Genomic DNA, 21,154 nt, shown 5'->3' with positions numbered 1-21,154 from the left:
GCCCAGTAGCTTTCATTTGAATGGTCATACAGACCCATCTTGGACAGCAACAATACAATGCAACTCTATTTAACGTACGCTTTGCTAAAATACGGCTAAGATGGCTGTACGTTAGTTTAATGGTACGCCACGATAAACAAAACACAAATTAAAATTTAAAATATTTACAACTCCAGTAATTAAATACATATAACAAGGATAAAATCGTCGACAGAATAGAAAATTATTAAAATGGCCGGTATCGATCAATACTGAGAATTATAGTCCCATAAGATTTTTAAATTGAACATTAAAATGTTTTTAAACTATTTTTAAAAGCTGCATAAGTATATCAATCTTCCTGGACGCCCTGCGTTTTGAGTTCCACAATTTTGATGCGAGCTACCTCAACGACTATAGTCTATACGTTGTTGATTTTACCCTTGGTAAGTCCAATATTGTGGTGCGCCTTAGGTTGAGGGAGTACGCTTTATGCTTGTTACATCAGGCAGGCTGGCTGATCCAGTATCACAAGCTAGAATTTTAAAAACCGTTAACACAACTCTTTTTTCGCAAAGACTTTTAAGACCTGTACACTTTAATAATTCGTTGTATGGCGTAGACTTGTTCCGAAAAACAAAACGGTGCGCTTGTTTATTTTCAGCACCGCAGGAAAGTACGACTTAGTACTTTCATTTGAATGGTCGCACTTTAGGATTTCATCTCGCATAGACTTACCTTGTACAGCGTAATAAACAGCACCACAGGAATGTACTGCTCAGTAGTTTTCATTTGAAAGGATTTTCGTTCACAGACTCAAAACTTAGAACATACATACATACATACATAATCTTTATTTAAACACGATGATAATTAAAGGGGTCTTGTGGGGTCCACCTTGAACTGACAGCAAAACAAACGGCACCATCCTTAAGTTGCTTAACAAAGGTTAATACCCCTCTGTTGTTCATAGCTTATTTTTGCTGATTATTGTTTCAAATGTGATTAATGACAGGTCTTCTCTAGTCAGACTTGTGGAGAGTGATGAAGTTAGACTGGATGAAGTGCAAGCGATGGACGAGCAGATTTTAGACTGGTGCAAAAACACACAAGAAGACCCTTTCATAATTTATACATTCAACAGATTTACCTGAAACTTTCTGTGTAGTTGTAGAGAACAGATCCTTTCTTCTTCTTCTTCTTCTTCTTCTTCTTCTTTGTTTGTTTTTGTTTTCTTCTTTGTGAAGGCTAGCCCCTGCCTTTGTAGACTCTGTGCAAAAAAACCTGTGCAAAAACTCCAATTGTTTTTAAGCCAAAAAGCAGTAAATTTGCAACAACTTATCGCCAGATATGCTTTGACATACGTGAAACCCGATGATGGATTCCCGCAGGCCATATGCAGAAACTGTCATCGTTCATTAATGTGCGTGACAGAATTGCTACGTTCCGTGCGAAAATCTCGCCTTCAGGTGATTCCCGCGAAATACAAGTTGTCGTGAAAATGTTCTTAAACTTCTGTGATTGTTCACTATTATGTATTATTGCGAGAAATGTAATAAAAAAAGGCCGCATGTCCGCGAACGAACTATGATCCTCAGTTGACCAGTTATTGCCATATCTGGTGGTAACAGAAGTAACCAGATAAAGCAGAACTTACAAAAACGTTCAAAATAAAACGTATGAAGCATAATCGGCAATTAAAAATGAATTTCTTGGCAGGAAAGCAGCGTGCAAGTAAAGTTCTCAGTATCACCTTTTTATGCCCGCGGGTGGTGGACAATCTCTTATTTCTGGCAAAAATACATTTTTCTGTCGTGATTTTTTTGTAAACTTTATAGACATAAATAGGATAATAGGTGAGTTAAAATAACGAGAAAAAAAGATAGGTCGCCGTGCTCATTGAGGAGACTAATGACGCTAATGACATAAGAAATTATGCGCAGTAGGAATGCGCAATGTAATGCAATAGAATAAAGCCCAGCAGCCCAGCAAGCATTTTTACTTCGAAGCAAAGTTGAAACGATGCCCAATAAAAAACAAGAATGAGAGCGAAGTAAAGTCACCAAGTGGGATGTCGTCTCCGAGGAAACAGGAAAAAAAAGTCAACAACAAGAACGACGAGCAGCAAGGACCAGCGAATGTCTGGACTTTGGGCAAGTTTCTCCTCAGTCTACCTGAGGGACAACTTCCATCTTCAAATATCAACAATCGGAATATTTTCCAAAACATTTTGTGCTCTATAACGTCTGCCGAAAAATAGCAGCTACGACGGGATACCGAAAGACAAGTTAGCTGATGTTTGTTATAAAATGGGATGCAGTAATAGCGTGGACGAAAAAGAGACCTAAGAAATGATCTCATCAGCTGGAATAAGGGGCTGTTTACTTGAAGGAACGAAGATCCTAACACTAGGAAGATCCTAGAAGGCGGATCATCCTAGTGCCATATGTTTTCTGTATTCAGTTTACAAGCAAAATTTTGGCCCTGGCACTAGGATCTACCTAGAGATAGGATCTTCCAAGAGCCTAGCTCTATGTAAACTACTTTCGCTCGGAAGATCCTGGTACTAGGAACAAAGAGAACAAATGTGCCGGCGGCGGCCAAGCGTTCAGCTGCTTAAGGCCGACAATTTTCTTTCTTTTCCTTCTTCACTTGGTAACCACTCCGACCGAAATTTCTGCATATAAACCAAACGAAGAGATGATCCGCCTTCTAGGATCTTCCTCCCTTTATGTAAACAGCCCCTAAGATGGGCCAAGGTGAAACATAATTTACAGTGTTCCACATAAGAGAGGGATCTCGGGACAAAAACCCGAGATAGGATGCTTCTTGACCTGACAGTTGAACGGTTGAACGGTAAACTTAAGATTTGGAGAGAACCAAAGCTATTGACCCCTCAAAATTCTTCATTGACACCCTGACTTTGAAAGTCATTTGGATTTTACCAGATATTCTCAGTGAGAAGATCTGGGTACGAGAGCCGGTACGAGATTACGTCAGCACTCGGTGACCTTTTTGTTATGTTTCCTCGGCAAAGTGCTAATGCTTTGCTTGATTTGCATTTCATCTCAGTTTGTCACGCACTGTCTGCAGCAGGCAATCACGGCTGGGTGAAACATCTTCACTGTTATTGCAACCTGGCTTAGCCGTGCAAGTAAAGATGACTTACTGAAAATTAGTACAGTGTGTCGTAATTATTTGTATGTGTGAGTGTGGTGTTTTTCTTTTTCTTTTTTCGGATTTTTTTTCGCGTGACTTTTTGTCGTCTTCCTGCCCCTGATCGTACGCCCCTAATATTTTTCAGGGTGCGGCTTGACGTCATGACGCGGCTGAGCTGATAAATTTCTTGAATTGTTTTTCGAGGAACACTGATTTGGCTTGGGCGGAAACATTCAATAACTACAGGTATTACTGTTGATTGCAGATAATTCTCCTTTCAATTCAATTCAATTCAATTCAATTTATTAAAGCACATTTTTCACGAAGGTAAGGCAAGAATGCACTAGCCCGCAAATAGCATAGGCTAATCTGTTTGTCCATATTGAGCTGATGAATGTAATAAGTTAAGTTTTGGGGTTCAATATCGATTCTTTGTTACAGGAACACACTGCAAACAGATGGATAATCGTAGCGCGGAAGATTCGTCTATTCCTGGTAAGAAAGATGTGTGTAATGAAATTTACGACACGTAGGCATGTTTGTTTGATGCTATTGCAAGCGGTAAAGTCTACCGTAGTTATCTTTTCAGCAAATTTGATTCTTTTAAGGTGAATTTACTGTTTAGTGGTCAATTTATTCCCAGTAGTTCTCTTGCATTTCCCTGAAAGCGCTCGAGTAAACAGATGTAAACGTACATTCCGTTGCCGTCGATATCCACAGTGCAGAAAACTGTATCTGTTCATTCGACAGCCGTTCTCGTTTCGAAAGCTTTTGAGTACTTAGCTACATCAGTGGATACGAGAGGTTCTCTAGCGGTTTCATAAATCATTTTGCGTGAAAAACTTTTAAACATCTTTTTGTCATCATGTGAAAAATCGTCTTGCGTAGACAATTTGGACACCTCGCATGATTTGAGAAATGTGTCGATTAACTTAGACTCTTTAACTTTATGGTGATTTGTACCCAGTTGAAGAAATATTTTGGATTTCGTCATTAAAACAGTGACCTGAACGCTCGTAAATTCTGAAATTGTAAGATCTAATTCTAGAACAGATCCGTTTTAGCAGCGATGACTGCTTCGTAATTTCGAGAGTAAAGTTTGTCGAGCTACATTGATATTTACGCGGGATGCCCTGAGGGGGCATACCGTGTCTAAAAACGGGTCGATTTCTTTTTACGCGGGATGCCCTGAGGGGGCATACCGTGTCTTAAAACGAAAGACGTAAAACGTAAATCGAAAGAATAACTTCTAAGAAGCACCCGACACGTAAAACGGTGGAAATTAGTGAGTTCCTGGCGAAGGAATCGTGCTTTGTTTGACAGTCTTAGACCACGACGCGAGACTGAAAAGAGGTCATTGAGAAGCTTACGTTATCGTAATGGAATTTCACAAATTTTCTGTAGCCTCCCACGCAGACGTTCTTGGGGGTTCGTCACGCGTTCCTGCCCTAAGAACGTCTGCGTGGGAGGCTAAAATTTCCGGTGATAGTCTGAGTCGCGTAACACAAGGGGAACAACGTAACGCGATCGTCGTGACTTAAACTATTCCACTAGCAAGGATAGTCTTATCAATCGGCAAAGCATACAGTTGGAACAAGATGCCTGTTACACTGGCATTACGCGTGATGCCGGGGCTGATTCATTTATTCCAACTGTATGCTTCGCCGATTGATAAAACTATCCTTGCTAATGGAATAGTTTGAGTCACGACGATCGCGTTACGTTGTTTCCCAAGTTGTGTTACGCTACTCAGGGTTTCAAGGGAAATTGCGGGAATTCCATTGCGATAACGTAAGCTTCTCAATGACCTCTTTTCAGTCTCGCGTCGTGGTCTAAGACTGTCAAACAAAGCACGATTCCTTCGCCATGAATCCACCAATTTCCACCGTTTTAAATGTCGGGTGCTTCTTAGAAGTTATTCTTTCGATTTGCCGCTTCAAAATGGTGAAATTGATGTTTGAAAACGGCACACTTGAGTCCAGAATATGTTATAAACAATATGGCGCCACAATTTAATGCAGTTTTAATGAAGAAATCAAATGATGCGTTGACGTCACACAGGTAAGGGTGAGTGGGTCCCCTCCCTAGCGATATAAGCGACAAGAATGGATTTTGATTGGCCTGCTGTTGTTGAAGACAATCAGAACAATACATCCCGAGTGGGAGAGGGGAGAGTTTAATGAATAAATTAATGTACCGATTTGTAGCTACGAGGAAGAAAAAAAAAAAGAAAACAAGATGCCTGCTACACTGGCATTACGCGTGATGCTGGGGCTGATTCATTTATTCCAACTGTATGCTTCGCCGATTGATAAAACTATCCTTGCTAATGGAATAGTTTGAGTCACGACGATCGCGTTACGTTGTTTTCCGTGTGTTACGCGACTCAGACTATCAGCGGAAATTTGTCAAATTCCATTACGATAACGTAAGGTTCTCAATGACCTCTTTTCTGTCTCGCGTCGTGGCCTAAGACTGTCAAACAAAGCACGATTCCTTCACTAAGAACTCACCAATTTCCACCGTTTTACGTGTCGGGTGCTTCTTAGAAGTTATTCTTTCGATTTACCGCTTCAAAATGGTGAAATTTCCCTTTGAAAACGGCACACTTGAGTCCAGAACATGTTAAAACAATATGGCGCGACTTAATCCGTCTTTAATAAATATATCAAATGATGCATTGACGTCACACAGGTAAGGGTGAGTGGGTCCCCTCCCTCGCGATATAAGCGACAAGAATGGATTTTGATTGGCCTGCTGTTGTTGAAGACAATCAGAACAATACATCCCGAGTAGGAGAGGGGAGAGTTTAATGAATAAATTAATGTACCGATTTGTAGCTACGAGGAAGAAAAAAAAAAAGAAAAACAAGATGCCTATACTGGCATTTACGCGTGATGCTATTCCTGATTTATTTCCATTGTACGCTTCACAGCTATCCTGAGATCATAACGGTAATTGCTTTCGGAAAACGTCATGACCCGGGGCAGATTACACTATCTGACTCAGAAGACAGAAGATAATATTATTGTTGAAGACAAAAAGCTTTACTTAATGAACACGTAAACTTTAAGTAGAAATTGACAATCAGACTTTGAATTTTTTTATGGAGTGGATTTCCAATAAAGTTTAGGCATCAGTTCGACGAAGTCTGCAGCGCAGGTTTCCTGGCTCTTCGCACTGCGAAGCACAATCTGGTCCGCAGTCAATACCGCGAGCTGTCCATTTTCTATCATTTAAACTGTCGAGTAGTTCTTGGAACTTATCCTTTCGATTTACCCCTTTAAAAGGTTAATTTTCTTTCTGTAAACAGTACATTTGAATCTAAAACATTAAAACGATATGGTCGCTTGCTCCTTGTCAGTTCCAGGTACGTGACGATGTACTACATAGTTTAATTTCCTCTTCACGCCGTAGTTATCAAGAAGATAGCACAACTCACTGTATTGGAGCTGCAAGTTACTCTACAAACCAAGCAAAAAAAAAAAAAAAAACAGACTGAACAAATGCTTTATCCATGTACACATACTTTTGAATACAGTAATATTTTTTCTTCATCTATAGTTTTCTAAGATTTCTTGCACTTGTAAGTACTACCGGGAACTACAGCATTGTGCAGCAATAGTCTTGATTCCTGTAGCTGTCATATGTTCACATCTTCGTATAATGAGTTTCTTCAACGGAGGCCAATGAATGCTGATAATATGCATACCATCAATATCATAATCCATGATGTTACACTTCCCCATATCAAGAAATATCAGTTTGAAGCAGTTTTGAACGATGTGAGTTATGCCGACATCTCGTACAGCTTTGTAGCCTTTGATATTCAAGTAGTTTAACTTAACACAGTGCTTCCCAATGTATTTCATTCCATTGTCTGTCACTGGACACTATGCTTCACTGAGATACTTCAGGTTTGCAGAATTGTTTCCAAACTTGAAACTGTCGCCTGTGCCTTTTTCAATAGGCGACAGCGCGAAGGAGTTCCTGCGCCAAACCGAACATTGGTACTTGAAGCACCCCCTCGGGAAGGGCTAGCTTGAATTGTCCTCAATTTAATTGTTTAAAAATTCCCTTTCTGAAGCAGTTCTTGTGGTCTTCCAAAATTCCTGAAGCCTCGTTTGTTGTTGTTGGGTAGATTGATCCATGAGTTATGTTCGTCGTCTAAGTACCGGATCTTTATATTACATTTATTCAGGAAGTTTATACTTGAGCATCTACTCATTATATCTTGCGCTAGTGACTGAAAAGAATAATGGCTGGAATCATAAAGCGGATCTATTTCGTTCATTTACAAATTAATTTATTAGAAAATCTACTTGTATTCTGCATAATTGATAATACAATCCATCGACGCATTAATCAAATCAATCAACTTCTAGAGCTCAACAAAACATCACAGTAAGGAGTCGAACGTTGATATAGAAAAAGTAAAAAGCCTTTTTGTATCCTACTTACTTGATAACAGAATCCATGAATGCATTGATGACAATACATCGGCACTCGGCTAGGAAGGATGGACGGGCTCCTTTCTGTGTCTCATCAGATCAAATTATATCAAAGTTTTTAACATTCTTTTTTGATTTAACGAATTATTTTCTGTATTGGAGATACGAAGTCTATTATTTATCAAATACGAAACGGTAAATGCGAAGTTTAAATTCGTATTGTTATTTTTATTGCATCATGATCAGAGTAGTACACATTGATTACTGAACTATCGATATCAAGTTTATTTGCTTGTCTGATGTAAACATGGTCTAGTAAACTACCTGAAATAAATGTAGGCATCGCTACAATTTGTAAATAATCCAAAGACTGCATTAATGATGAGAGTACTTCCATGTCGTTGCTGCTAAAATAGTTAATATTGAAATCTCCTAAGATTATATCGATAGGATTGCTTCTAACTAAATAGTCAATACCATTAATAAGGTCAAGTATGTTTGAGTTATTTTTACGATAAATTAAAAGGAGAGAAATATTTACGTGTGATCTATGGTTGTTAAATGTGAACATAAACCTAACAGCATTTAAAGTTGGGTAGTATTCTTGATTTGTAACATGAAATTTTTTTTTGATGCATATGGCTAAACTTGAGTATTTATCTGAATTATGATCATACCTATATAAGGAAAAAGGAGATAAATTATCTATAATATCTGAATCGTTATCATTAGGTAAAAGTTGAGTCTCAGTAAATGCTATAAGATCATTTTTCAAAAGATTTACATCACATTTAACATCAGAACTATGTTTTCTTAGAGAGCGTATATTTAAAAGGCATAATGTTACAACTAAATTGTTATCTTCTATCTTTCGTTTATTTGAATGTGTAATGTCTTTTAAATCTACTAACTTGAAACTTCTTAATCTATCATATTCATTATGTACTCTAGGATCTGCTTTTATGTGTTTAGTATTGATTTCTCCTAAAATATGAAGTCCTTGAAGTGAAGTTGACCTGCTTAACGCAACATATACTTGTCCATAGTTAAAAGATCTTTGTTTGTTCAAATGGAAACTTATAACAACATTTCGCAGTGTTAAACCCTGGACTTTATGAATTGTACATGCCCAAGCTAGACTTATAGGAAATTGAATTCTCTGTACTTCTGGAGACGATGGTTTACCTGGTCGAACTTTTATTTTTGATAATACTTGTTCAATAGGAACAACAGCATTTTCTCTAGCAAATATACTACTACTGTTTTGTATTAAAGTTCTTCCTGCTTCATTATCATCAAATTTTATATAAACCACAGTTGGCTTTTGTGTTTTTTTATTGACATGAATCTTAACAACAGTTCCCATTTGTCCATTTATAAGTCTATCTGCAATATTAATATTTGTAGTAAGCATTACTCTAGCACCTTCTTTAATCTTCACTTCAAATTCAAGCCCTCCTGTTTCAGATCTCCCTCTTGATAATACTTTGTCAATATCTTGTTTTGTAACATTTGATGGATACTGGTCTGTTGCTCTAAGTACAAACAAAGGTGTAGATAATTGTAAAAGTTGTTTGTTGTTATGTTCATTAACAGGATCATTTTCTGCCCAGATGTGAAGTGCATTCAAGGGGTAATTGTTTGTTGATGGGACTAATACTCGAGAATTAATACAATTAAGATCCTCTTCAGTTTGTGAAGCTGTTCTAAATCTGTTTAAAATTTCGGCGAACTGCCGATCATTTTTCTGCCTCATAATGTCAGTCAATTCTATCATCGTGAAGACATGCCATGGATGACATAAATTGAAACACTCATTGTTGAATTTTTCAAAAATAGGTTTCCTCCGTATAGGTGGTAGTTGATACAAATCTCCTACAGCTATAATACTTATACCGGCAAATAGTTTAGAGCTGGATGATCCAAAAATGTCCTTTAGCCTTTGATGTATATGAAGAAGAGTAATGTTAGAAACCATAGAAATTTCATCTATTATAATAAGCTTTAATTCCGACAGTGTAAGTCTCATTTGTGTTTTCTTTTGATCAGACATTGCTGGAAGATTGTCACCGGTTTCTTTAGGGATAGCCAACGCTGAATGTATAGTTGTTCCGCCTATGTGTATTGCAGAAACACCAGTGGGTGCCATTAACAGTACTGTTGGCAGATCAGGATTGCTTGTTGTCTGTCTAAATGTTTTAATTGCTGTCTGATATATTGTATTTATTACATGACTTTTCCCTGAGCCAGCACCTCCAGTCATAAAAAGATATATTGGGTTAATGTCGTAAGGTTTTAAAGAACGAAGATTTTTAACTTTGTTTCTACACCAGCGTAGCACACTATCATACGCAATACGCTGTTTCTCGTTTAACGACCTTATATGTTCACGTAATAGATCATCAGAAATTTCCCTTGGTTGAACATAACTTGTAATTGTTGCATTTGTAGACACTTTATCACTATTAGAATTGGAAGAAAGATGTGAAATAATTTGTTCATTAAATGATTCGTCATCAATTTCAACATTACTTTGCATATCTAATTGCAAGTCTTCATTTTCTTGATCATTGAAAGAATCAAAGGAATGGCTAAAATTATTAACTTCACTATTTCTTAGGGCTTCTAATGCTTCTGTTATAGCATCTGCTTCAGGTTCAAATATTGTCCTTTTTTGTTCAACAATAGCTTGCACTTTCGGCTCATAAAATCTTGATGCGTATGTTTGTTCATTGCCAATAAGACTATCTTCATTACGCCATGGATAGTACAGCATAAGTAAGTGGTGAAAGTACTTTTCGGGTTCTTTTACTTTGTTGGGTCTATGATACCGTAATACAGCCTTAGTTCTTCTACATTTCATAACTTCGTTTGTGTTTATTAATCTTATTTTGGATGGTAAATAGTTAATGACATCTGCATTTGTATTAAATTGAACATGTGATTCTATAACATCATCTGTAAGAATTTCAGGTTGTGCATCGCTTGTTACACAATCATTTTTGTATTCTTTGTAATAATATGCAGCAAATTCAGCTAGGCATAAGTTATCAATAATTGGATTTTTGTTAGGTCTGATGCTATAGCGTTCTATTATATTGGATTTGTAAATATCTGTACTATCTTCATGTAACTCATCAAGTTCTATTTTGCTCTTTGCAACTCGAATTCTATTGTCAGGTAAATCTGTACTCACAAAAACTGTTTTAGGGAAAACTTTTCTCAACCAAAGTTCAGGCATACATCTATATACACATTCTTGTGAACTCACTTCTCTAGTAGAAAGAAAAGCCGCTCCTATTTTTCTCAAACTGTCTTTAATGGCTAAATTTGAAGTCTTTGCTTCTTTTGCTGCATTGGCAATAGCCTGTGAACATTCTGTTTCATCCTTTGTGAAGTATGAGCAAACATAAGTTATACATTTGTAATGGTTAAAAACAGGTTGTAAGTCAACATTAGCCCTAAAACCTTTTATTCCAGCAACAAAATAATTATTGATAAAACAGCTATCAAGCGGTCGTTTAAGATGCAGATCAAAATCAGAATCACCAGATATAGACAAGGCCCAGTAATATTGTTCTTCTGTAACACCTAATGAACTCAACAGTTTTTCTTCCGTTGTCTTAGGATTATACTGTGGTTTATTTGGGTTCAAGATTTTATTTATTTCTTCTTTTACTAAGCAAAGAATTTCATTTCTTCTTGTTAAAATGTCTCTTTTCAACTCTTCATCTAACTTTTCAGAAAGTGGTTCTGCTACTACTGTTCTCTTTGTGAAAAATTGTCCAAAATTAAATCTGCATGGAACATTAGTATATTTTCTACAACTCTTTGAGTGATTGTGCTTCTGATAAGTCTGAACTAAGGTAAATAATTGAGAATCTTTTTGTTTATCTGGCAAGTATGCTTGAACATGATTGTCTATATATTTTATGTAATCTTCTTTTGTTTCATTTGTTAACTTTGGGCAATCACTTGTCCATATTAGTGCATGTAAATGAGGTGATCCTCTCATTTGAAATTCAATACGTAAAGCATAATAAACTATTTTACCAATAGGATTTGCTTTGCTCAATAACACTTCAGTAAAAAATGTCTCTACTCTATACTGAAAATGCTTAGCAACAACAACAGGATTAGAATTAAGCATAGAGCACCTCTCATTGTAAGACAATCCTTCAATTTCTTCATCAGTTAAATTAAGTCCTTGTATTTTCCCAATAATTTGAAACAACTCAGGCCATCGAAGGTCAGCACAAGACAATGTCATGAACCATGTTGGAATTCCAAGTTGTTTTACCATCGCTATAACTTCAAACATAAATTTTTGCCAGTATGGTGGTGTACCTGGAATTTGCCTTAAAAACAAGTAAGCCTGGTCTTGAAAGATAAGATTTTGAAAATTTTGCACATTAGATCTTAAATGAGATGCAGTCAGAGACTGTCCATGAACTTTTGTCAGAGCAATAGCAATACTATCTGAAACTTTTTTTTGTTCTATGATGAACTGCGCAAAAAACAAATATTCAGGATTCATTGCAAACTTACCGCTATAATGTAAAAGACGGGCATTGAAGTATTTTGTAGGTGACAGATTGACCGCTCTCTCTACAGTATAGCCAAATCTGCCCTTTGGAAATAATACTGGAAATGCTAATTCTTCACAATTTTTATCAGTCATGAATGAAACTGGATGTTTATTTTCACCTGGTGCAATATTAAAAATTTCATTTCCATGAGACTTTAATCTGGTATTTTTGTCCACATTTACAGGATAATCTGGTAGCACTGACTGTAAACACGTTTCAGAAGTTGCTGCTCTAAATTCATTCAAAGGATCATTTCTTTCCTCCTCACTTTGATCATTTGTTGCTTTCTGTTCACAAGATACCTGAATAATTGGAGACTCTTCACCATCGGCACTGTCTGAATTAGCTCGTAACTGCATTTCTCTCAGATTTATGTCAATGTTTTCAATATTAACTGTTATACAACTATATAAAGGATTGTTTATTCTGAGCCAATTTAGCGCATTGAGTATAACTGCAGGTCGTACAGCTTGAAAATAAACATGGCCTCTAAAATCAAGCTTTCTTTTAAGTTTTAACATAATTATTCCTGAGCTTTCAGGAGGTCTAGGCAAGACATTACAGGTATGATCACATTCTACAGGCACATTACAGATGGCTCCTTTAATTTTCCTTTGTTGACCTTTGGGCATAATTACTATTTTTTCAAAGACAATGCGTTGAGATATAAGAATCTGCTCAAGTTTTTCTAGACATTCTAGTTCTGGGGGGGTTTCATCAACCATTAATTTGTTATAAACAGCTTGACAGGGAACTTGTTCTTTTAACAATTTAGAGTGACATGTTTTACAGATATATTCTTTCTTATCAAAAGACATTTTTCCTGTGAAAAGATGCTGTTTGACATATTTAATTTTCTTTAATTCTATTACTGTTTTCCTATAAAGAGTTCTATTACACACAGAACATATGTAATAAGGCCCTTCTCTTACTGCTTTTTGGAAAGATGCAATACAGAAGTCCAAGTCATTGTCTGAGATAGCTTTTCTTTCCTCTGTATTCCTAGCCACTCTCCTGATCTTTTCAAGCCATTTTTCTTTTTCTTCGCTTTTCATGTTGTGATAAGTTTCTCTTGTTTTAGCTAAGAGTTGTTCTTTCTCATGAGCATCCATAGATTTATATTTCTCTGCACGGTGAGTGAGCATATTTTGTTTTTCATTGGGATCCATAGATTTATATTTTTCAGTGCGTGCAATCAGAACTTTTTGCTTTTCATTATTGTAACACTCACGGCGCTTATCTAAGCAGATTTTTTTCCTTGCAGGTTCAAATTGAGAATAAGACTTTCTCCTTTTAATTGCAATTTCTTTTTTGCACTTAGCAGATTTGTGGCATTTCATAATCTTTTGTTTTTCACCTTTATTTAACTCACAAGTGCACAATACACTCTGAAAGAAATACTGTATTTCATTAGACTTTGCAGTATTTGTCACACTTTGACAGACCCTTTCTACTAAGTAATTTTTATCACTTATTCTGTGTACACCAAGTCCTTGAATTTTATTCAAAGAAATTAAGTAAAATGTTACATTTTTGCTGGTTTTGTGAAAAACGCAACTTAAACATAGGCTGGGAAACTGAAGTAAAAATCCTGAACTCTTAGTTCCATTTTGCAACATCAACCTCTCAAGGGCTAATTTACTAAAAAATGAATTAGACACAAGAATTCCTTTATTACTCGTAACAACCTTTACATTAATATTGGCACCGTATATATTAACATTCTGTGGTAGTTCACTGGAACTTGTCTGATTTTTAATAGTCTCAGTAAAGAAAGCACTTCCATATTCAACAAGAGCATCTAATGTATCAGACTTCCAATAACTACAAGGTTTAATAACAGAAAAACAAATTGCATACAGAGCTATGGCAGAACTCTTCGTTATAGTTTCATTATTTGTAGTTTTAATAATAGGTACATCTTTCGGTAAAGTGCCAACAAAAACGTTATTACAACTTTGCTGCAAAGTTTTGCACGCCACTGCATTTTTTTGTATACCATTATTATCCCTTATTAAAGACTTTTCATATATAGCAAAAAACCAACCGTTAGAATGGCTACTCAAGAGGTGCTGAAAAGAAGTGTAAATTCTAACTGAAACACACATATCATCTACATATATCCAACGAGCATCATCTTTTATAGCAACTGTAAAATGAGAACTTAGACATCGAACCATGCCTTTAAGTACATAATTTTGACCAAGTACATCCATAGTCAAAGGAAAAAATATTTGATTAATATAATTGGATGACAGTTCCATAGTTAAAAATCGTGGAAGTATAACAAAATGTTGTAGCATTGAAAGATCCCCAGAATGCTCTTGACACAAATCACAGTAGAGTGCACTGCTATTTGGTAATATAGCCTCAGAAACATAATTCTCTAAGCCATTGTGAAACAAGTTCGGAGAATTTATGTAAAGTACAAATATAGCTGTGTTTTTTATAATTGCATTGTTACACGATGAACAAACTGACTGATTACTTTGTTGTATAAGAAAAAGGGATTTTAATTCCTCCGTCATCATACCAACTGTATCCAACCTAAATATGTCACTAAATACAGCATCTGCAGACATTGCGGTAAATGAGTTGCAATGTTGTCTTAAGTAAACCCAAACAGGTTCTCGAACTACTGCCATTTCTGTTTGTACATCATGGTTTTCTAACTGTAGACATGCGTCAAATAAAGTTTGAAAAAACTCATTACGTTCGATATCTCTCAGAGAATCTTTAAAAATAGCAACGCTAAGTTCAAGAAAACAATCTACTGCACATGAAAACTTGCCTGAATGAGTAAGGCAATAATTTATGAAATGTCTTCTAGCATTTGTTCCCTGTTGTGACAGTTCACTGATGGAAGAGGTCTTGGAATTTGTTGCTTTACTGATGAATATATTCCCATTTATAATATGTGCTTCTTTGTTTGAAATAACGCAAGGATCGAAGAGTCCACGTAAAGCAATGACACGAGGATAAGGATTGGTCTCTATATCGCCAGATTCCTTTATACTGACATGTGTCATTTCATGATTAACATTTTTATAAGTCCTTTCTTTTTTCGATGCAAGATATTTGCTTGTGCAGTTTTCCATAGCTTTCCTGCTGTTACAAAGTACTGTTTTTCGTAATGAAGCTACTTTGATAATTTGATAAAGAAAAGACGATTTTGGGACAGTTTTTAAAACATACTTTCTAAGAAATATTCTGTTTCTCCTTTTTAAACCCTTCTTTAGAGCTCTTAATGGGATTCTACTGGGTTCTCGATAATGATGTCGTCTTCTTTTAGTATCCCTTTTAATATTATTAATAAACAATGCAAATAGTGACCTACAAGTACCGTATTTCACTTTTTTATTCATGTCAAGCATTGTTAAATACTCTTACTATTTTTGTCCCACTCTTCTTCACAGTCCTTTATTGTGTAATTCACTGTCTCTTTTGTTTCAATATCGCACTCTATGTTTTATGTCACACTCTTTCAGGTTTTGCAAGGTTTGCAAGGTTTGTATAGCTTTGAATATCTGTTAATTTCTGTTAATTTCTTGTTCAATGTGTTACAGTTGTAACAACCAAGTGGCTGCTACTTATTGTTGTAACAACCAGGTGGCTGCTACGATGGGTGTAGCAACCGAGTAGTTGCTACGATGGGTGTTCTGTTGTAACAACCAAGTGGCTGCTACGATGGGTGTTGTAACAACCGAGCGGCTGCTACGATGGGTTGTTGGGTTTTCTGTTTTGACAATCAGCTGACTGCTGCGCTGGGGGTTCTGTTATGACAACCAGTTGACTCCTACGCTTTGTGGTCGCTACGTTTTCTGCCACTGGATGCTCTTGTAACAAACAGTCCACCACTATGTAGGTGCTACGTTTTGTAGGCCTTCTTTGCTAACAATCAGTTGGTTTCACTCTCAGGAAGAAATTCAACCTTAACGACTTACACCTGCAAAACAAAACCAAAAAAAGACAATCTGTTAAAATTGAAAGAAAAAATAACTGCTGAAAACTAATCAGAATTATATTACTAAAATAAAACAAAATACAGTATATGAGCAAGTCATTGGCTGAGGTCACACTAGAGGCTTTACCATGGTAAAAATTGCTTTACCAAGGTAAATTGCGCAACCACCTAGTTACCGTAGTAAACCTGTCAAAGTCATAAAAAATAGATTTGACGCTTTCCATGTACACTTTTTCGCATGATCAGTAAACTTATACGTGACGAGTACACTAAATGTTGACATGTCGCGTGAGTTCATATCGGCGGTAAGTTACTGAACTGTGACTTAGCGCGTAATAAAATTATGGATCAACAAGAGAGAGTTGCATTTTCAATTGTTCCCATTTTGCTTTTAATTCTGCTGCTTAGACGAGCACGTAGAATTCACTTCCTTCTTACATACAACCATTTAGATCTTGGGACCAAAGAAAGTGCAGCGGTTTCGTTAATTAACCGTCGACGGCAAAGACAAAGAAGAGCGCGCAGGCAAGCCTGGGTTTACCCTCGACCACAGGGATGGTTTGAGGAAATGTATAATAACCGGCTCCTTCGAGCCCTTTGGAAAGACCATTTCAGGGTAACAGGGGAAACATTCGACTTCATTTGCCAGCTCGTTGAAAGGAACTCAAACACACGCGCGAATGAGCGGGAAAATAAATTTCATGTTTATAAAATATGAATCCACAAATGTATTGTAATTACTGCGTTTGTCCAAAAAGATGACAAACTGTCAACAAAATAAGCATGGTTTAGATAGACAAGAGATGTACCCACCTATTTTTTTGGGTAACTAGATTCTTATCTGGGGTCAAGTCAACTTTGTTCTTGCCGCTGTTGTCAGGGCAACTTACCAGAGTTAGGTTTACCATGGTAAACTGAAAATTGGGGGTCACACTTGCGGTGCCGTTAACCATGGTAAACTTGAGTTTACCATGGTTAACTTTCTCCAGTGTGACCTCAACCATTGTCTTGCTGACCTTTCATTATCTTACGTGACATCATACTGGAAGTTGCTTATGATAAGGTAATTACCGATACGCCAGAGACCTGACCTCCGGCTACTTCGCCGACTTGTCCAAACGTACAATTTAAGCATTGCGAAAAACATTTCTACCAGTGCCATTGAGATTATTTAACAGTTTCACTTAAAAACTCTACTAAGCCTCTGGAGAGGGGGTTATTTAATTTCAGGCCTCATCAAAGGGGGATTACTAGAGAAAGGCGCCAATAATCAATAAGAGGGACCAATTTATCGCCTAACGGCCTCCACCCTGTGAGGTCGAGAGATTATAGAGCGTTTTTCTTTCTTTTTCCTGCAGGGATTTGACGTCCTGCAAACACTGTTTTAACTTATTTGGTTTAAAGGCGCCAGTATGTAAAGAGGAAACACGCAAGTACGCGCAAAAAAATCGACTCCAATGAGGAAACATGAGCCTTGAAGGTTGTCAGTTTAAAAAAGAGGTATCAGTTGTATTTATTATCAATGGGACAATGATTATTTCAAAAAAGAGTAAAACTTCGCTGTTATTATCCTTTGTTCGATATGCCGAGAAGAAACTCTACCGAAGATTTCTCAATTACATGTACTTCACATAAGGCGTAAATACACGAGGTAACTTTCCGTACCACGCGATGTAATTAAAAATACAGAACATGACGTAATAGTTTTGCCCATCAGCCTCTCTTGTTTTTCCTTAAAAAGCATATAGGGATTTCTAGTGATGTTACGGTAGATGAGTTCCCCGTTACGACATAATAGAAAACGTTGCATTACGCAGGCAGTCACATTTCCATGTGTAGGGCATTGTTATAATTAGAGCGGCTGCACATGAGGGTAAAGTCATGAAATTCAAATACAGAGGTTGAGTATTAGTTAACAGACGCTGCAATAGAGCAGATTTAACTAAACGGGTTCTTGTTTCATATATTACATTAGCCTGTGACAAGACAGGAAGAAGTAGCTCATCCTCTCTTGCCTGTGAACAGGGTTCCAAATCGCGTACAGCGTGAAAAGAAAAATGATGAACGTTGTTGGAACTTCCTTTCACCCGAAACAACAATTGAGTCTTTGGTATGCTACCAAATGCAGTCTTAACACAAAAGTATAAGAATGACAGCTTCTTCAATCGTCGCCTTTAAAGATAAATTACAAACCATCAAATCAGAAGTAAATAAAAAAATTGATGCTTTTTCAATTAATGCCAGTTGAGATTATTACAAACCACAACCTTGCCGTGAAACACACGAGTGAACGTAAACTATGAATATATAAACCGAGATCTGCAGCACACTTTTCGCCTATTTATCATTTCGTACAGAATACCGCTATTACAAGCTATATCAACCAAACAGAGTCTGCGTAAAAGCAGTTACCTCAAGCAGTAATTAATATCGATATCCTCCTTGTAAAAGATCTCTAAATACGACCAATGAAAACGTTTCGAACTCAACGCCAATCGCTAACTGCAATTGTTACCATCTAACAAAACGCTTAACTTGCTATTCGCCGGATTTATCAACGTAGATTGCATTATTTCAACGTAACTTTGTACCCAGATTGATTGCACCATTTCAGCGTAACCTTGTACCCAGATTGATAGCACATGTACAATCACAAAGTAACATTGTACCCAGATTGTTTGCACCATTACAACGTAACCTTGCACCGAGTTTGTTTTCATAGCATGGCAATAACATAATTGATTTTTCGCTCCAAACACCGTACATCATCCCTTCAGAGTGCACATAAGCTTGCAAAGATTAGATCGCATTTCATATTGACTAAGCTTGCTAGGGATCGTTTATTGAGTAAAATTATGACTTTTTAAAGGTTAATTTTCAACCAATTTCAAAAGTTGCTAATGATATCGTAATTGTAAGATCACAGCAATTTCATAGATACCGGACGGAAATTCTCGTGAAGCAATCTGAGCTGAAAGAAAAAAGCATGGCACTCAGGCTAAAGATAACGTATATCATCCAAATTCATTAAATCCTATCGGCGTTGTCCATGTGTGCATGCAATAGTTTGAGTCATAAAGATAGCGTTATGTTGTTTCACCCACCGACGTTTTCGTCAAATAAACCGGTCTGTTTGACGAAATTTTCATCTTTTGTTATTGTATGAAATCACAGCTAACGCAACTAGAGGCGAACGTCATATACTTACTGTTGGTAGCTTTCTTGAGGAACAAATGACCGCAGAAAACAAAGGAATTAGTTAGTCTGAAGTATCTGTTTGTGAGACGTCAGGTGACAATCGAAAATGAAAGTAATTTGTTCCCCTAAGAATGTTTATTCTCTGACGTATGCGTCTATTTTCACAAAAATAATAGACTACAAGCAGTCCCCTTCTGAATAGTCGAGACGTCGCGCGAAATAGCCGAGCGCGAAACAATAATCATGAGGTCAAAAATGCGCAATGACCCGCACATTATTCCTACCGCTACTTGTTGTGAAAATGTTACTCGAGCCTCAAGGCTGTTTAAATCAGAAGTTTGAAGAACAGAACTTAATACAGTCGGGACACGAGCAATATTTGATGCGTTTATGGATAAACTGACAAGGCCCATCGTATTAAAGCTTGAAAAACGCGTTGCATGATGACCAGGGGAGTGATGACGTTAGCTTGTACTTGTTTATTTTTTTTTTAGAAAATGGCAATGTTGATAATCACGCGAACGACGATGAGTGACATGACAGATTGTTGACTTGCAAAGCAATATTTGTAATACCTCAGGAAACATTCCAACACACCGTAGTATTGCAAAGATGGCCATTCTGCTGCTGTAGCGTCCCATTTTTGTTGTATATACATAGATGTATTTAATAAGGAACTTACTGTATTTGCCAATGAATAAGCAATTAAAGGAGGGAAAAGTGCTGTAAGGTGAAAAACAAAGAGATAATCAAATGCTCCGGTGAACAGGGTCTAAGTCGTATATAGCGCGAAAATAAAAATGATAAACGTTTTTGAAGCTTCCTTTCATCCGAAAGAACAATTGAGTCTTTGGTATGCTACCAAATGCAGTCTTAACACAAAAGTATAAGAATAACAGCTTCCTTAATCGTCGCCTTTTAAGATAAATTACAAACCACAACCTCAGTTGTTGCGAATCACAGACGTAAACGTTAAACCTAAATTAACCTATAGGAATATGATTTTTCGCACATTTGTGATTTCGTAGACTGAGACATCGTTATTAATTTATTACAAGCTAGTATTTATCCACAAGCTTGTAATTATTTAATACATCAACGAAACAGCTTCAGCAATTGACGTTCTTCTTGAAAAGTTTCTTTCTCAATACGACTACTGAATACTTTTCGAACCCAACGCCAGTTACAAATTGATTATACGAAGAGTTTAAATAATGGAAATTGCTTCACTAGCAAATTTAAACCGCAGAGAATAAAATGGTCCAAAACGATGAAGGGTGTTGAAACTTTGTCAGCCAAAAATCAGTGGTGAAGTCTTAAACGCAGTCTTAACTCAGAAGTGTCTAAAAAAAATCGACGCTCTTTCAATTAATGTCAGTTGAGATAAATTACAAACCCCAACCTTGCCGTGAATCACACGAGTGAACGTTAAGTCTGAATAAACCGAGATCTGCTGTACACTTTTCGCCTATTTGTCATTTCGTACAGAATACCGCTATTACAAGCTATATCAACCAAACAGAGTCTACGTTAAAGCAGTTACCTCAAGCAGTAATTGATGTCCTCCTCGAAAAGGATCGCTAAATACGACTAATGAACACGTTTCGAACTCAACGCCAATCGCTAACTGCAATTGTTACCATCTAACTAACGCTTGACTTGCTATTCGCCGTATTTATCAACGTAGATTGCGCAAGTTCAACGTAACCTTGTACCCAGATTGATTGCACCATCACAAAGTAACATTGTACCCAGATTGTTTGCACCATCATAACGCAACCTTACACCGAGATTGTTTTCATACCATGGCAATA

At 36.8% G+C, this 21,154-nt stretch overlaps 3 protein-coding genes across 3 annotated transcripts in view; 1 reads left to right on the top strand and 2 right to left on the bottom strand.

The window, feature by feature from the left end:
* The window catches only part of LOC146450023 (uncharacterized), a 95,972-nt gene extending 94,403 nt beyond the window's left edge, over positions 1 to 1,569 (top strand). The window contains exon 34 of the mRNA XM_085100812.1: positions 995 to 1,569. Coding sequence (XP_084956938.1) covers positions 995 to 1,133 — 139 coding nt within the window. The 3' untranslated portion in view covers positions 1,134 to 1,569. The remainder of the gene's footprint in view (positions 1 to 994) is intronic.
* A 5,569-nt stretch (positions 1,570 to 7,138) lies between these two features.
* LOC146450022 (uncharacterized) lies at positions 7,139 to 12,120 on the bottom strand. The gene has a single exon (XM_085100810.1). It carries the CDS (start codon positions 11,908 to 11,910, stop codon positions 7,798 to 7,800), a length of 4,113 nt encoding a protein of 1,370 aa, XP_084956936.1. The 5' UTR covers positions 11,911 to 12,120; the 3' UTR covers positions 7,139 to 7,797.
* Positions 12,065 to 20,877, bottom strand: LOC146450021 (uncharacterized). Its single transcript, XM_085100878.1, has 3 exons — positions 19,351 to 20,877; positions 12,138 to 16,124; positions 12,065 to 12,096 (listed from the first exon to the last, which is right to left on the bottom strand). The coding sequence occupies exons 2-3, from the start codon at positions 15,550 to 15,552 to the stop codon at positions 12,065 to 12,067; spliced, it is 3,447 nt and encodes a 1,148-aa protein (XP_084957004.1). The 5' UTR covers positions 15,553 to 16,124; positions 19,351 to 20,877.
* Positions 20,878 to 21,154: the final 277 nt, after the last annotated feature.

The sequence above is a fragment of the Pavona decussata genome, unplaced genomic scaffold (assembly GCF_977016875.1).
Source record: "Pavona decussata unplaced genomic scaffold, jaPavDecu1.1 SCAFFOLD_510, whole genome shotgun sequence".
Taxonomy (NCBI): Eukaryota; Metazoa; Cnidaria; class Anthozoa; order Scleractinia; family Agariciidae; genus Pavona; species Pavona decussata.
The sequence above is the reverse complement of the archived record's forward strand: the minus strand, read 5'-3'. Positions and strand labels throughout refer to the sequence as shown.

What these genes read in the sequence shown, in the direction of transcription:
- LOC146450022 (XM_085100810.1), bottom strand. Translation starts at nt 11,910, where the DNA reads ATGTTTGAAGTTATAGCGATGGTAAAACAACTTGGAATTCCAACATGG.
- LOC146450021 (XM_085100878.1), bottom strand. Translation starts at nt 15,552, where the DNA reads ATGCTTGACATGAATAAAAAAGTGAAATACGGTACTTGTAGGTCACTA. An exon ending in CCGTCTTTTACATTATAGCG is followed by an intron (nt 12,097 to 12,137) that starts GTAAGTTTGCAA and finishes TTTTTTGCGCAG; the next exon opens with TTCATCATAGAACAAAAAAA.